This window comes from Mercenaria mercenaria, chromosome 10, assembly GCF_021730395.1.
Source record: "Mercenaria mercenaria strain notata chromosome 10, MADL_Memer_1, whole genome shotgun sequence".
NCBI lineage: Eukaryota > Metazoa > Mollusca > Bivalvia > Venerida > Veneridae > Mercenaria > Mercenaria mercenaria.
In genome coordinates, this window is record NC_069370.1 from 15,995,696 (window position 1) to 16,011,133 (window position 15,438).

Below are 15,438 nucleotides of genomic sequence, written 5' to 3' on the forward strand. Positions count from 1 at the left end.
ATGAGGGATGAGATTTACGCCCATACTTACTCTTCGTCGCTAAGTGCCGATCAATACAAAGAAATCCGGAAGGAATTACAAAACGCACTCACTTCACTGTCGAATGGGTTAAGCAAAAAGCTGAAAGACGACTGTTTTAAGATCATTCAGGAATGCACAACAGGCACTATCAGCCCATCATTAAAAGCAGAACTTACAAAACAGATAGAAGATCCAGAACAGTCGTTGCAGGCTGTAATGAACAAATTGAGAAACCAGAATGAACTGCTTAGCAAAATGAGAAAAGGTATCTGTCTTTTTATGATCCTTGTCAGTATAGTTTGAATTTAGATTATTTCATGGAGAAAAAGTAGGCAACTTTTATTATTATAATTTTGTTTTTTACAAAAAAAATGTCATCACTGATCCAAGAATCCTGTTAGCTACGTTTTACCTTGACTACTGAGGTATGTATGTCTGCTTAAAACTTTAATAAATATCCTGTTGATACACTGATGTCAAATTATTCTTTGAAATGTCTACTTCATAAACTGACCTGCCACACAAAGGTCATTTACCTGTTGGGTAAAATAGTAAAGATTTTCTATTACCAAAACGTAGGTGTGTATAACGTTCATTTTGCGTGTATTTATTATGTATTTATTGAATGATTATGCACCTGTCAATATTTTGCCCGCCCGGGGGAGCGGCGGGCATACACGGGACTTTAGACAGAAGACCATTCCCGACAGGCGGGAATTTGACAAACATTTGATGTACCAACCAGGCTCTAGGGTGGGATTTAGACAAAAAAGGTTGTCCCTAGGGTGGGGATTTAGACAACAAAATTTTTGAAATGTCAAATTCCCCTGGGTCGGCCCGCCGCCCCCCTAGGCGGGCAAAATATTGACAGGTGCATTAATCCTGTAATCACATGCAGTCCACCTATAGTCAGATATGTATCAATCGCTAATAAACAGGTGGACAACCTTTGTCACAGGTCATTAAACTGTAAACATTAAACTGTAAACAAACGCCGTTGAATAATGGTCGACAAAAATAAAGGTGAAATCTATATTGCCTTATTTTCAAAAATGATATTTTGAGCTGTTTTTAGAAATTGGTACAGCTGAGTTTCGAAACTGTCGTACGAGCACTTTTTATGAAAATGCCGATGTTTTTTGTCTGTATAAAATAGTTACAAGAGTCAGTAGTACTAACTTCATGCGTATCAAAATTGATATCTTGTTATGCAAGTTATGTGTATGCACAATTTATTTTTTATAGCTGCCGTTTATTACACTCGCAGCGCCAAGCAAAGCAAATTTCTAAGCACTTGATGTACACTGCCTAAAATCTCATGATAATACTAATTAAGAAGAATAATATATTTAGTTTACAATCTATATCACAACGGGTATTTTCCGGTTTTAACATTACTCTATAACAATAGCTATTTTTGAAAGTAGCGGTATACACTGTCTACGGGGAATAACCCTAAAGAGATCTTGTTATGTGTATATATGGTTTATCTCTCTTGTAAAAAGCTTGAATTTTGTTATATCATGAAGCTTGAAATTTGTCATGTAGTTTGTTAGTGAAATAGCTGCAGCCGTTATTTCCAGCTATATCTTTTTTGTTTTTGCCTGTCAGCAAAGTCTACATGTTTTCTTGCCAACAGTACGGTCTTTATCCCTATTTCAGTCTTGTTTAATATACTTAGATAAAAAAGTAAATATTTTCTTACTACGTTTTTTTTTTGTGTTGTAAGATCTTTGTTATCACAAAATGATTGATTTGCAAAACTTATTAATGATAATGAAGCTCGACTGTCTTATAACTCCTTTTTGGGTATATCTATCATAGTCACTGTGTCAGTTATTTTGTTTGTCTATTAATTTGTTTGTGTTCCAATGATTTGTGTAACTTTATTTTCTTAAATGTGTTGATCCTTTTGGAAATTGTAAACATGTATATATCTATATTTTTTTGTGTGTGTAGTTTCCTCTTTTGTATATGAGATGCTACCGATGTTTGTTTATCTTTGCTGCTCCCTTCTGTTGAGTGTCTGCTCTGACTTTCTTTCATTCACCTTGCCCAGATTACACACGCATGAAATAGCCCTGTGGTCTCTCTCCTTGATCAATGACGTGATTTTATTCCCCAATAGGTAATGACTTAACTTCTTGGAGAGCGGCGGTGGGGCTATTTAACTGTAGAGGACTAAGGATTGCGAAATTGAATTTTATATATTACCCATTTAAATCTGTGAATGCTTTTGTAACAAGAAGCTTACAATATCTGAGATTAATAATCGTTACCGTACTGCAGTTCAGGCCATACATCAATTTCGTTATTACATATTTAGTAAGTTTTGACATTTTTCTCGTTCTTTCGCACACAGAAAATAATCACACACCTTACTTTAACGGTTGTAATACAACTCTAGAATTATTTTATTCCAATATCTATTATATACTGACCCTAATTAAATTGTTACTATTATCAGGAGATGTTGAGTTGAACCCTGGTCCGGATGAGAACTCGAATCACTGTTTATCAATACTCCATCAAAATATACGTAGCATACGACATAAATTAGAATATATTTCAGATAATTTCTTAGATTTCGATATTTTATGCTTCACTGAAACTCATTTGTGTGCCGAAGTAAATAACGACAGTTTACAATTAGAAGGTTTTGATACAATGTTTCGTAAAGACAACACCTCTTATTCTGGGGGATATCTAGTCTACCTTTCATCCTTTTTGAGACCAAAAAGAATATTAGAATTAGAAAATATATTACCTGAATCTCTTTGGATAGAAATTAAAGATCGTAACAATACTTTCCTTATTGGCACTATTTACAGACATCCTCATTAACTGTTGATTTTTGGACAGATTGGCTGTATGTATTGATAAAGCTACCGAAATATCAAATAACATTGTTCTTGTTGGAGATGTAAATGAAAATCAACTTAGTGACACCAATACAAAATTAAACGACTTGCTCATGATATATAACATGACTAATTTTATTACAGAAGCAACTCGCGTCTCAAATAACTCTAGTACCTTAATCGATCCTATAGCCGTTTCAAATGGCATTTCGGTGTTTCAGGCCGGTATTTTGAAAACAGAAAATAATATAAGCGATCATTACGGTACATATGTACATATTGAAATTAACCTTCAACGTAATATACCTTTTAAAAGAAAAGTATGGAATTATAAACGCACCGATTTTGAAATGTTTAATAATCTGATACAAACAACTGAGTGGTCCTTTTTATACGACAATACTCTTAATAACGCTTGCGACTCCTTTGTTAGCAAATTTCTAGAATTAGCAAGAACATGTATACCGTCCTCTTTTGTTACTGTCCGTCCTAACGACAAGCCTTGGTACAATTCAGAGATACGTAAAACCTCGCGACAACGTGATCGGCTGAAAACCACCGCAATTCGTTCCGGAAAAGATTCTGATTGGTACAAATATAAATGTACACGCAAAAAAGTAAATAATATGATAAAACATGCAAAAGAGCTATTTTACAGTAATATAGAATTTACCTTGAATGACCTCACCAACACAGACCCGCGTCAATATTGGACAATTGTTAAAATGTTAGTCAAAGAAAACTCAAAAGGAAGTAACATTATCCCAACTCTTGTAAATAATGACCAAAGTTTTTCTGTGTCTGATACTGAAAAGGCAAATACTCTGAATAATTATTTTGTGTCTATTTCAAATTTAGATGATTCGAATGTTTCTCTTCCATCTTTCATTGCCAAGACAGACTCTTTGCTAAATGATATAACAATTTCAGAACAAGATATATTTGATGTTATTTCTAACCTGCAATTAAACAAAGCATCTGGGCCCGACGAAATAAGCCATCGTATGTTAAAAGGAACAGCATCCACAGTTAAAAAACCACTTACTATTCTATTTAACAGGTCCGTACAAGAAGGCATTTACCCAAACTGTTGGAAACAAGCTAATGTTATGCCACTTTTCAAAAAAGGAGAAAGTAACACCCCATCTAATTATAGACCAATCTCTTTAATCAGCTGTGTAGGTAAAGTCATGGAACGTGTTATTTTTAAATACATGCACAATTTTTTAATGTCAAACAATTTAATATACAAAAGTCAATCAGGGTTTCTACCAGGACATTCCACAGTTTTTCAACTCATAGATATTTATAACCAAATCTGCAAATCTTTTGACGAAAAAAAAGCAACATGTATAGTCTTTTGTGATATATCAAAAGCATTTGATAGAGTTTGGCATAAGGGTCTTATTTTTAAACTTAGACAACATGGCTTTTCAGGCAAACTAATTGACTGGATTACTCACTATCTTTCAAATCGCAGCCAAAAAGTTTTCGTTAATTCCTCTTTCTCAGACCCTAAAGAGCTTAAAGCTGGTGTTCCTCAAGGCTCAGTGTTAGGTCCTCTTCTCTTTCTTATATACGTTAAAGACATCGCAGATTCACTTATAAGTACGACACGATTATTTGCAGATGATAGTTCTATAGCCGCTTCGTCTTCCGATATACACGAAATTGAACTTTCTCTAAATTCTGACCTAATAAAAATATCAGAATGGTCAAAACAATGGCTGGTTACATTTAATCCTACAAAAACAGAAGCTATGTTCTTTTCCCTCGCGCGTAGACAATGTCCTAATCTATTGTTTGAAAATACTCAGTTAAATTTTGTCGATTATCACAAACATCTTGGCATAACACTCTCTAAAGATGGATCTTGGCACGAACATATATCTAATATTGTAAAGTCGGCAGCAAAAATTCTAGGATCTATGAGAGCGCTGAAATTTAAACTTAGAAGGCACACCTTAAACAAAATCTATATAGCTTACTTGAGACCAGTTCTAGAATATGCCTCTGTTGTTTGGGATAACTGTGCGAATTATGAAAAAGATCAATTAGAAAAGATTCAACTTGAAGCAGCGCGTATTGTTACTGGGCTAACGCGTTCAGTATCAATAGAAAGACTTCTTAACGAAATTGGATGGGTTTCTCTTTCTGACCGCAGAAAAATACAAAAATTAATTTTAATATACAAAGGAAAAAATGATGATCTTCCAACATATTTACTAGATTTATTTCCATCGATCGTGAATGACTCAAACCAGTACAATTTAAGAAACAATGCCGATTTTGAAACTTTAGCTAGGCGTATTGAAATTTACTCCCAATCTACTATTCCCTCTGCAATAAAATCATGGAATGATCTGAACATTGAAACTCGTCAACTACCAACTCTTTCGGCTTTCAAAAGTAAACTTAAAGAAATTTTCAAGCCTCCACAATTCCCTACTTTTTACTTAATTGGTGACAGACGATACTCTGTGTTTCACGCTAGGATACGAAACAAGTGCAGTAATCTAAACGCCGACTTGTTTAATAATCACATCAGAGAAAATCCAAACTGCGACTGCGGGTCCGAAACGGAAGACGCAGAACACTATTTCTTTAAATGCACTCGTTTTTCACATCAAAGAAGAGAATTTTTTACTAAAACAAGATTATTTCACCCACTAAGTGTCAATAAGCTTTTATATGACAATGATAATATTTCTATAGAAGATAACACTACTCTTTTCACAGAAGTTCAAAACTATCAAACATACAAGACGTTTCGACAGGACATAATGTATTTCTTATGTCCTCTTGTCATTATTACGTTACTTTGGGACAGGATGTTTGTGATTACTGGGTAGACACTCGGGGATATAGAGCAGCATATATTTCTTTTTCTTTTCTTCTCTAGCTCAACTATAATGATTACAACCATAACTTGACTAATACTAAAATTTATTAATTATCACTGTGTAATTATTATCATAAATACTATTATTGTTATCATTTTGTTACTACATCATCGTGTAATTATTATCATAAATACTATTATTGTTATCATTTTGTTACTACATCATCGTGTAATTATTATCATAAATACTATTAGGGTTATCTTTTTGTTACTACATTGATATCATCATCATAATATTTCCCTTCTTCTTCTTCTTTTTCTTCTCCTTCATCTTTTTATCTTTGTAGTTATTATCACTATCATATATCTTTGTATAAGGAATGCTTAATTAAACTAATACACGCGTTCATTTTTCATTTGCTATTAATGTTACGCACTTGGGAAGGGCTGATTTCTAATGTTGCAATAACTTGTAGCCCAACCCATTTGCTTTTGTTATTTATTATGTATATGTGCTATGTATTATGTGTTCAGAAGCAATAAAATATGATTAAATCAAATCAATAAATATCCTGTATATCATTTACTAAAAGAATATTAGCTCGTTGTCGTGTTGTTTTAGTATTAAATAAGCTAATACTTCACACTGACGTTGCGTACGTTGTTGGCGAACATCGGAAATTTTTCAGTTTCGTTCACTTCGATGTTTCATGAAATTCGTTTTAGAAATACGGTTGTTTATCTTATTATATCACAAGAAAGGCAAAACAATCTCCCTGTTAGTAAATATGATCGCATTTACGTTTAATAATTAGTAAAAAATTTAATTCGACATAGAATCATAGAAAACAACACTAAAACGTCATGTAAGATGTAACAGAATTCACCAATGCGCATTATCTAACGGCTTGGTAAATTCATAAAATTATTTTTTTCCGTCAATTAAGAAGACTCGGTGACGTGACGTTAATTATATTTGACGTCATTACAGTCATTTGCTGTTCAATACTTCCTGTAACAAACAGGAAGCAAAAGACAAATCCAACTTAAAACGTAAGATTTAATGTCTTCCCTCGACAGGATTTGTTAAAATTTCTGTATTTTCTTTAACTATTGTATGCTTTCTATAATATTTATTTTGACAAAAAGTACATAAATTCTACTTTTGAATTAGTAAGTTTTTGTCGTATATTGACTTTGATAATGGCGTTTAATATATGTAAACTTTAATCTAGCCGCGATGTCACACGTGTCAAAAAATGCAAAAAATAAAATTACGAAGTTGTTACATGCTGAAATATTTAAAGAAATATGTATTTGTTTACAAACCAGCGACTACAGTCTGAAAGTACATACAATTGTCTGCAAATTGATATGCATAAGTCTTACGTTGAATATGAATTAAATTTAACACATGAAAATTGCAAAATCTAGCCGAGATGTCACAGCCGTGAAATTAATGTAACGTCGACGTTACGTTTGAAAACTAAATAATGTATATGTATTACAACAGTATCTGAACACCGCAATATAATTCACTGTCTGATAAATAATTATATTGAATAAATATTATATAGTACTTCTATATCAAATATTTCCTTAAATATCGAAACGACATGATTTATGAAAACTGTAGTCCAACCACCCCAAGTAATCCCTTTAACGTCTAAACGGCTAAAACGACGATAACGTCAGTTACGCTAATGTACGCCAACATTTTTTCCTACAGATATAATGGACAAATTACACAAAATCAGTGTGACTGAAGACCGGAGTGAAAAGATTATAAAAGGTATTCGTAGAAAAATGTACAAAGGTTTAGAAAATCAAAATATGTTAATATTCTTGATATGTAAGTTTGCATATTTCTGGCATCACTTAACTAACGCGATAAATATATTGCCACCACAACATTTCCGCAATAATCATCTGGATAACGCGAAATGATGTCTTTTTACAACAGTACTAGTATATTAGTTAAAACAAATACATTGACAACAGGTAATTAAGCAATGTTTAGTTGGCCTACAATGTTTCTACGGTTGATGGATTTCCAGATTTTTTCTTTCAGTAATAGATAATGAGCTAGCGTTGAGTGGAGCTGCAAATGAAAGCAAAGACATAGATTTTGTTGAAGGAATTATCACAACAGTTATTAATAAAGCAATAAAGAAAGTCGGAAACGAAAATGACTATCCGAAAATTCGCAGCGTTGTTGACAAGATTCTTAAAGACATTGAAAACATACCTGATGTGGAAATACTATCAGCAGAACACAAGAGCATCCTTCATCTAAATTATATAGGTATATTAAACATGTTGATGTATTTTAAGAGCAGAAGCTTCCTGGATTCTCTATATGATCTTGCCCGTGCACTGAGATCCACTCTTCCTAATTTCCTAATGTGAGCGGTAAATTTAGACTTGAGTCAGCCCGCTTAGCTCAATAGGGAGAGCGCAGATCTACGGATCGCGGGGTCGTTAGTTCAATCCCGGGCGGGGCGTATGTTCTCCGTGACGATTTGATAAAAGACGTTGGTCTAAAATCATTTGCCCTCCTCCTCTAATTCATGTGGGGTAGTTGGTAGTTACTTGCGGAGAACAGGTTTGTACTGGTACAGAATCTAGGAACACTGGTTTGGTTAACTGCCTGCTGTTACATGACTGAAATACTGTTGAAAAACGATGTTAAACCCAAAGCAAACAAACAAACAATTTAGACTTGATGCGACAGTTACACCAGCCTGAATGTATGAAGGACATGCTAGATGAACAAATATAATTTATCGTTTTTTTGTTGTTGTTGTTGTTGTTTTTTTTTTGTTAAGAACGTGCTTGTGGTCACTCATTTTTACGAGATCGCCCTATCATAATGTGCAATTTTACGGAAGAAGCATATTTTTACACACACATAAGTAAGCGTGGAGATACGTTTTAAATCAGCTCGTGTTATGTGATAACTGATAATGAAATTAAAACCCTTTGATTTATAGTGGAATTTAGAATCATACTGTGTTTATGTACATTTTGCAGAAGCGAAAACAATGGAAACTGCGAAGTATGAACGCACGATACAAATGCCGATAAAGGTGAATCAGTACAAGGAACATATGGTGGCTGTTTGAAACTGGCGGAGCTAATTATAGATTGAATGAATTATCAGATGCTGTATTCCATGAGTTACATACAAAAATAACAGTTACACCTTCTGTAAATGTAGAGCAGGTACAGGCAGCCATTAAGGAAGCAGGTATAAACAAGAAATATCTTTAAAAATGATGGTCGGCGAATTGTAATAAGGAAAGAAGTTTATGAATTTTTCATCTAACATTCATCTTTCATCTAACATTTTTCAAATTGCAAAACTAAACACCGCACTTAATTTTTTAATTTTTCGCAAAGGTTTCGTAGGGTTGCAATTTTGTTTCGTTTATCCTTAGACGAATAATTACAGCAGTAGTTTGATGAAGATTCATAAATCGGTTCATGACAAAAGGTCATTAAACGTGTTTATATTTTTAGCTAAATTGGTCCCTATCCCCATTTGTAACAAAATAGCAGGAGACCTTACGATATTGTTACACATCGAGTTTGATAAAAATCCATTATATTTTAGTGGTTAATGCGAAGAAAGGCATATCTACTTTTAGCTATAGTGGTCCCTAATAGGGCACAAGTTCCTATATAAATAAATTATTGAAGAGGACCTTATAATGATGCTCCAGACCAAGTATGACAAAGATCCACCAAGCTGTTCATGAGACGCTGTATAAAGACATTTCTAGTTTTAGCTCTAGCAGCCCCTAAAAGGGGTCAAATGTCCCAGCTGAACAAAGTTGGCTGCGGGCCTAATAAAGATGCTACAAATCAAGTTTGATTAGAATACATGAGAAAAAATCAATTAAAGGATTTTTTATTTATTATTTTTATTTATTTCTAAAATAGGCCAACTGATCCCGCTTTAACAAATAGCATATTCGCTATTCATGAATCTTTGGACAATGACGTCACACCTATAAAAAAGTGAAGGTCAAGCAAAACATACAATTGTAATTATTTCAATATTTCTGTTTCAGAAGCAAAGTTTGACCGTAGTCATATCACATAGATAAACTGTATGCAGCGTACCTTCATTTCAGTGTTATGAGATTCAGTCATTATATAGCATTATATAATAAAAGAGATTTCAACTGAGTTCAATATTTGCATACCATACTAAAGAAAAATATTCATATATAATAAATCAGTTAAATAATTTATAACAAATATATCAAAGCAAACAAGTACTCATTTTAATATGCAATCTGAATAAGTCACAAAAGCAAGAAACGTTTTCATATACAGACGACAATTGTAACAAGGAAAATCTTTTAAAAAGCACTTCTCTACATAAAAAGACTCTTATCACACCCTTATTCATGTGATACGCAGACCGTATTCAGCTCTTTCTTTAATTTGATATATGTTGGTATTTGAACAGGTTTTTATCATATTTATTAAACTTACTTATCATTTTGAGATATATCAATATTATTGCTAAATATACTGAGCCAAAGTTAGCTTTAAAACTGTGAACAGCGTCGTTTAGGATAAACGCTTTGTTTACATTTCACTCAGCGTAGCACAATCAACAGAGTGAAAGAAATTGACACTCTCGTCCAATCAGGCAGAGTGTTGCATAAATCTTCCATTTTGATAAATTATCTATAATGCGTTATCAAGTAGTTTGATTTGCAAACTGAAGTCACGTGGCATAGGTAACGAAAACGAATTTAGACGGCGTTCGCCGAAAAACATTACCATAAATTATTCATAGCGTGCATGTTGATAAAGTTTTAAGACGAGCCCGTTAGCTAACTGTAAAAGTTAAATACTTGGCGGCGGAGGTGACTATACTGACAACCAGTCTAAGGATTGTGAGTGTATGATTGACACAGGACAAGGGAGGTGACAATAATCATTGACAAACCAATCTAAAGGTTGAGTGTCCGATAGATCGGGGAAATGACTGAACTCAGTGTCAACTAATCTAACGTTTATGAGGGTTCAATTGACAAGGGAGTGACTATACTCCCTGACAACAAATGTCTAAAGGTTGCGAGTGTTTAATTAACCAGGGCGTAGACTATAAACCCTGACAACCAATCTATACGCTGTGAGTGTTCGATTGATGGCAGAGGTGATTTTACTCCCTGACAACCAATCTGAAGGTTTTAATAGTTCGATTTACGGCGGAGGTGACTATACCCCCTCACAACCAGTCTAAAGGTTTTGAGCGCTCTATTGACGTGGGGGGTGGGGGTGACTATAATTCCTGACAACCAGTCTAAAGGTTGTCAGTGTTCGCTTGATCAGGGGAGGTGACTGCAATTTCCCTGACTACCAATCTTAAAGTTGTGAGTGTTCGATCGAAGAGGCAGGTGAACTGTCTGTCCGATTACCAATCTAAAGGTTCTTAGTGTTTGACTGACGGGGGAGGTTGACTATCAGTTTGAAGGTTGTGAGAGTTTGATTGACGATGGAGGTGGATGTTTAATCTGACTACAAATATAAAGGTTGTGAGTGTTTGATTGACGATGAAAGTTAATATTCTACATGACTACCAGTCTAAATCTGTTCTTTAAATATGAACAACAATTTAATGCTGTGAGTGCTCGATTGACAGCGGAGGAGTCTATACTCCCTGACTATCAATTTAGAAGTTGTGAATGCTCGATTGACGGGAGGATGAATATCGTCAGAGAACATATTTCGTTAAGTAATTTGTTTTACATCTCCGGTTCATGCATTTTGCATTTGTTTCACTAGTGGATATCAGAAGATATATTACAGAAATTGTCCTGATTTTAATCATATGTCGAGGTAACGGGAAAAGAGATTTGAACTGATAAATTTTAAAATACAGTTTTAAAATGTCATTTTATACTTTTTTCATTAATAGGTGACTAATCAGCAGAAGTGTCACAGGCAGCTGTTGAAGACAATGCTAGTTCTCCTCAAACACAGCAAAGCAAATCAGTTGATGAAGGTAACGTTGCTCTTTAATGTTTTCTGATAGCTGTACGTATTCCAAGCTATAGTTTTATAACAGCAGTATCTAAGATATTTTTATTGTTACTGAAGTTAGGCGGTGATATTGCTCATTATTTTAATATTTTATAGATGATATTCAACCGACTTCAACACTATTTGCAAATAATTTAACTGCTGGATAAACTCTTCGCTGGCTGATAAAGATTATGATTTACTTAATGAAGAAGAATTGGTCGATTGTGAGTGTCGTGATATTAATACAATATGACTGTGACTCAATGCAGACTTGGAGCGCCGGTATAAATTACAGACTCCGGTACATACCGGATTAACTAAATTTGAACGAAAATATCTTAAATGTATATATTTTGTAACCATGGTGATACTAACCCTAACCTTTCGTCAGTATTTTATGCATATTGTACACTAAATGCATGCGGACATGCAAAAATATGCATATTTTTGCCGTGCGCTACAATTGATAATCACTTTCGGGCATGCGCAGAAGACCGCTCCAAGTCCGCAATGAGTTACATCGATACAATATATAAAGAACGCACATGAATATCAATGGTTTTTTCTCCATGCTAATTTAACGTTTTGCTTATGGTAGAAAATTATCCAAAAAGTCCTCTATTTTAAGAGTATGTGTGATTAAAATTGCTTTATATGCTAAAATGTATCTAAATAACACTTTTAAGAAAAATCTCATCCACGTCAATTGTAAAATATTTTCTTCCTTTCCTTCACTGCAAAAACGGAGCGGGATGTTGGGGTGGGGGTTTCGACATTGTAGGTTATTGGCATACATTTGTTAAGCTCACCTGTCACGTATGGGGGTGCTGTATGTCCTGAAAGGGCAAGCATTTCAATTTTGGCCCGTTCAGTCATACAGAGGTTTCATTTATGTTTTGATTTGATACAAACTTGTACAGAATGTTTATCTTGATGATTCCTAGGCCAAATTCAAAACTGGGTCATATGGGGTCAAAAAACTAGGTCACTCGCTCAAATCAAAGGAAAAGCTTGTTAACACTTTAGAGGCCATATTTAAATCTGGAGTAGCTCTAGAGGCTATGGGGTAGGTCATATATTGATGTATGGTAGTATATATTCAAGTCACTTCATTGTTGGTACAATATATTGACGTGTACGTAGATGATTCCACTTCGAAGAGTCAAAAGTCGTCCATTACATTTTTGGCCTTTGACAGACGGACAGACGTTCAAATATTGCGGATAAAAGGGCAAGATGATACGAAGTCGAATTCTCGTGTTATAAACTCGCAATTTCAACTTACTTAACTCGGAATTTCGACTTACTTACTTAGTATCCCGAATTTTCGAATTAAGTAACTCAAAATTTCGAGTTAATTATCTCAAACTTTTGAGTTAGTCACCCGAAATTTCGAGTTAGTTTCTCAAAAATTCGAGTTAATAAATAAAATGCACCTGGTACTAATACCTTAAATATAGTGAATATATCAAATATTGGTGTGCTTTTCTACCATGATCTTTAAACGACCTTGACATTGACCTTGAAGTGGTCAGTATTGTCAGTATTGTATACCAATCTGACATATATCATAGAAATCAATAGTACCCATGCAAACATTTAGGTATACCTTTAAAATTAATCTCTTACATTTCAATATTAAATTATCATGGAAACAGCGACTTTTGGCAATTTTTGACACCATGTACTGGTGTGAAAAGTATTTATTTCCACAACATATGAATACTCTTTATCAAAACATATAACTTTTAAATAAAAAACATCTAATTTCGCAATTACATTTGTAACCAATTTGAATGTAAGAATCATTTGAAATAACAAAAAAAAAACAATAGAGAGGAAATATCAAATTTTGGGGTAGTGTTTGTTTATTGAGATGACCTTGACATTGAAGTGGACAGTGCTGTATGTCAATTTGAGATACATTATAATATGAGTTATAACCATGCAAGTATTTAACATTACCTTTATAAGTAAAATTGCCATACTGTTGCATAAAATTTTCACGGAATTGGCAGATTATGGCGGCCATCTTGGATTTCTCGGAAGGCCACCGTTTTTGACAACTTATGCCGACAGTTCCAGATACTACAGACACTACAAAACAATTTGGTATATAACATGCCTTGTTAACACAGGGGTCCCACCTCACCTTTAGATCTCCCCAGAGCGTCATAAAGATATGTGTAGTGGGGTTAGGAATTGAATGTTCCTTTGCGGTTTGCCAAGAAAATACTTACATAAATGAATACGTATGCTGCGAATAATGAAACAAAAACGTTTTGCTTTAAATCATATGCTAAACAAAACTTTTCACGCCCCTCGATGTTTTTTGATATGCCTTTCATAATTCTTAATTTTCTCGTTTCTATGATAATGAAAACAAAAGAAAATTCCGGAGCTTCTACGTTACTGCATTTTGTAGTCGCTGATCCTGTAGCTCTTGCGTTACCGATCAGTTCGGTCATGAAACGCCTTATATCGGTCTTCCAAGAAACTTAATCCTTTAATAATGACAAAACATGTTACAGAGATGTGTCGGTGATATCGTGGAAGTGGTCATGTAATAATTTTGCCCGAGAACGAGCTGTAAATATTGCTTTTTCTGACTCACGGCATTGTTTACCTGCTACTTTCACATGGTTTTCCAAAGAAGTGTTTATATTTGCTGGAAAACTAAGTTTACAATGTCCGGAGCACATCTTGCGCTGTTTGCCATCTTTGACAATAATTTCGAAATAACCAAAAATAAATTCTTACCATATTTCACCAAAGCCGCTCCATTTGATCCGAGATCATGCGTTACTAATCCGTTTTTTTTTTCATAGTAACGATTGGACGCGGTGAATAATGCGAATAACACTACATATACCAAAATCCTCCTACCAGTCCTCCCAAGACTTTGATTATTAAATGAGAAATACTATTTATAAGAAGTAAATATTATTTTTCACTGATTTTGGTCAAATGTAAAATTGTAGGGATAATACACGTTTTTTGTGTATTAACGTCTGCAGAAGCCCGCGGAATTGTTTGTGACCGAGACCGAAGGTCGAGGTCACAAACATATCCCAAGGGCTTCTGCAGACGTTAATACACAAAACAAACGTGTATTGTCGCTATTCGTGCATAAAAATATATTTCACGACGATTTATGTATTGTTTTCATATGTGATGACTTGACGATTCCGGTACATTTTTATTTAACATTCCAGTTGTTCTTGGAAATGGTAAACATGTTTTAAGTATCCGTATCCAGGGCCCGGAAATAAACAACACTATCAAAAGCACATCCTGAAGGTTTTTAAGCGGTGTTTCTATCTCTCATTATTACAAACATAAAATTACCTATAACTGTTCATATCATTTCACAATTTGGTGGACTCGATCACAATTTCAAGAATGATAACTTTACATTCGAGTTATATTGAGTACGGACACGCAGTTGGAGTACGGATGAGTACGAACGTAGTGTCAAGTTTCCAAGCTGTTTATATAAATTCTTCGAGAAATTAGATAAAAACATACCGACTGATACTTACCAAAATCATAAACATGATTCCTAAAAACGAGCAATAGCACAAGTTACACGCGATACATATTTATTCAAAGTTACAATAACTGAACAGACGCTTTGTAAAGGGAGTGAACTCTTAGAGAAGCTAG

General features: G+C 34.1%; 2 protein-coding genes across 2 annotated transcripts in view; both read left to right on the forward strand.

The window, feature by feature from the left end:
- On the forward strand, window positions 1–8,849 carry LOC128546350 (uncharacterized). The gene is made up of 4 exons (XM_053516781.1): window positions 1–286; window positions 7,454–7,516; window positions 7,796–8,029; window positions 8,758–8,849. Exons 1-4 carry the CDS (start codon window positions 1–3, stop codon window positions 8,847–8,849), a joined length of 675 nt encoding a protein of 224 aa, XP_053372756.1.
- LOC123560065 (uncharacterized) overlaps window positions 8,837–15,438 on the forward strand; it is a 22,749-nt gene continuing 16,147 nt past the window's right edge. Inside the window, exons 1-2 of the mRNA XM_053552327.1 lie at window positions 8,837–8,974; window positions 11,666–11,752. The gene's annotated coding sequence lies outside the window, so the exon portion shown is untranslated. The remainder of the gene's footprint in view (window positions 8,975–11,665; window positions 11,753–15,438) is intronic.

Coding starts and splice junctions, on each gene's coding strand:
- LOC128546350 (XM_053516781.1), top strand. CDS start 1: ATGAGGGATGAGATTTACGCCCATACTTACTCTTCGTCGCTAAGTGCC. Junction 7,517..7,795: donor GAGTGAAAAGATTATAAAAG/GTATTCGTAGAA, acceptor TTTTTCTTTCAG/TAATAGATAATGAGCTAGCG. Junction 8,030..8,757: donor CCTTCATCTAAATTATATAG/GTATATTAAACA, acceptor TACATTTTGCAG/AAGCGAAAACAATGGAAACT.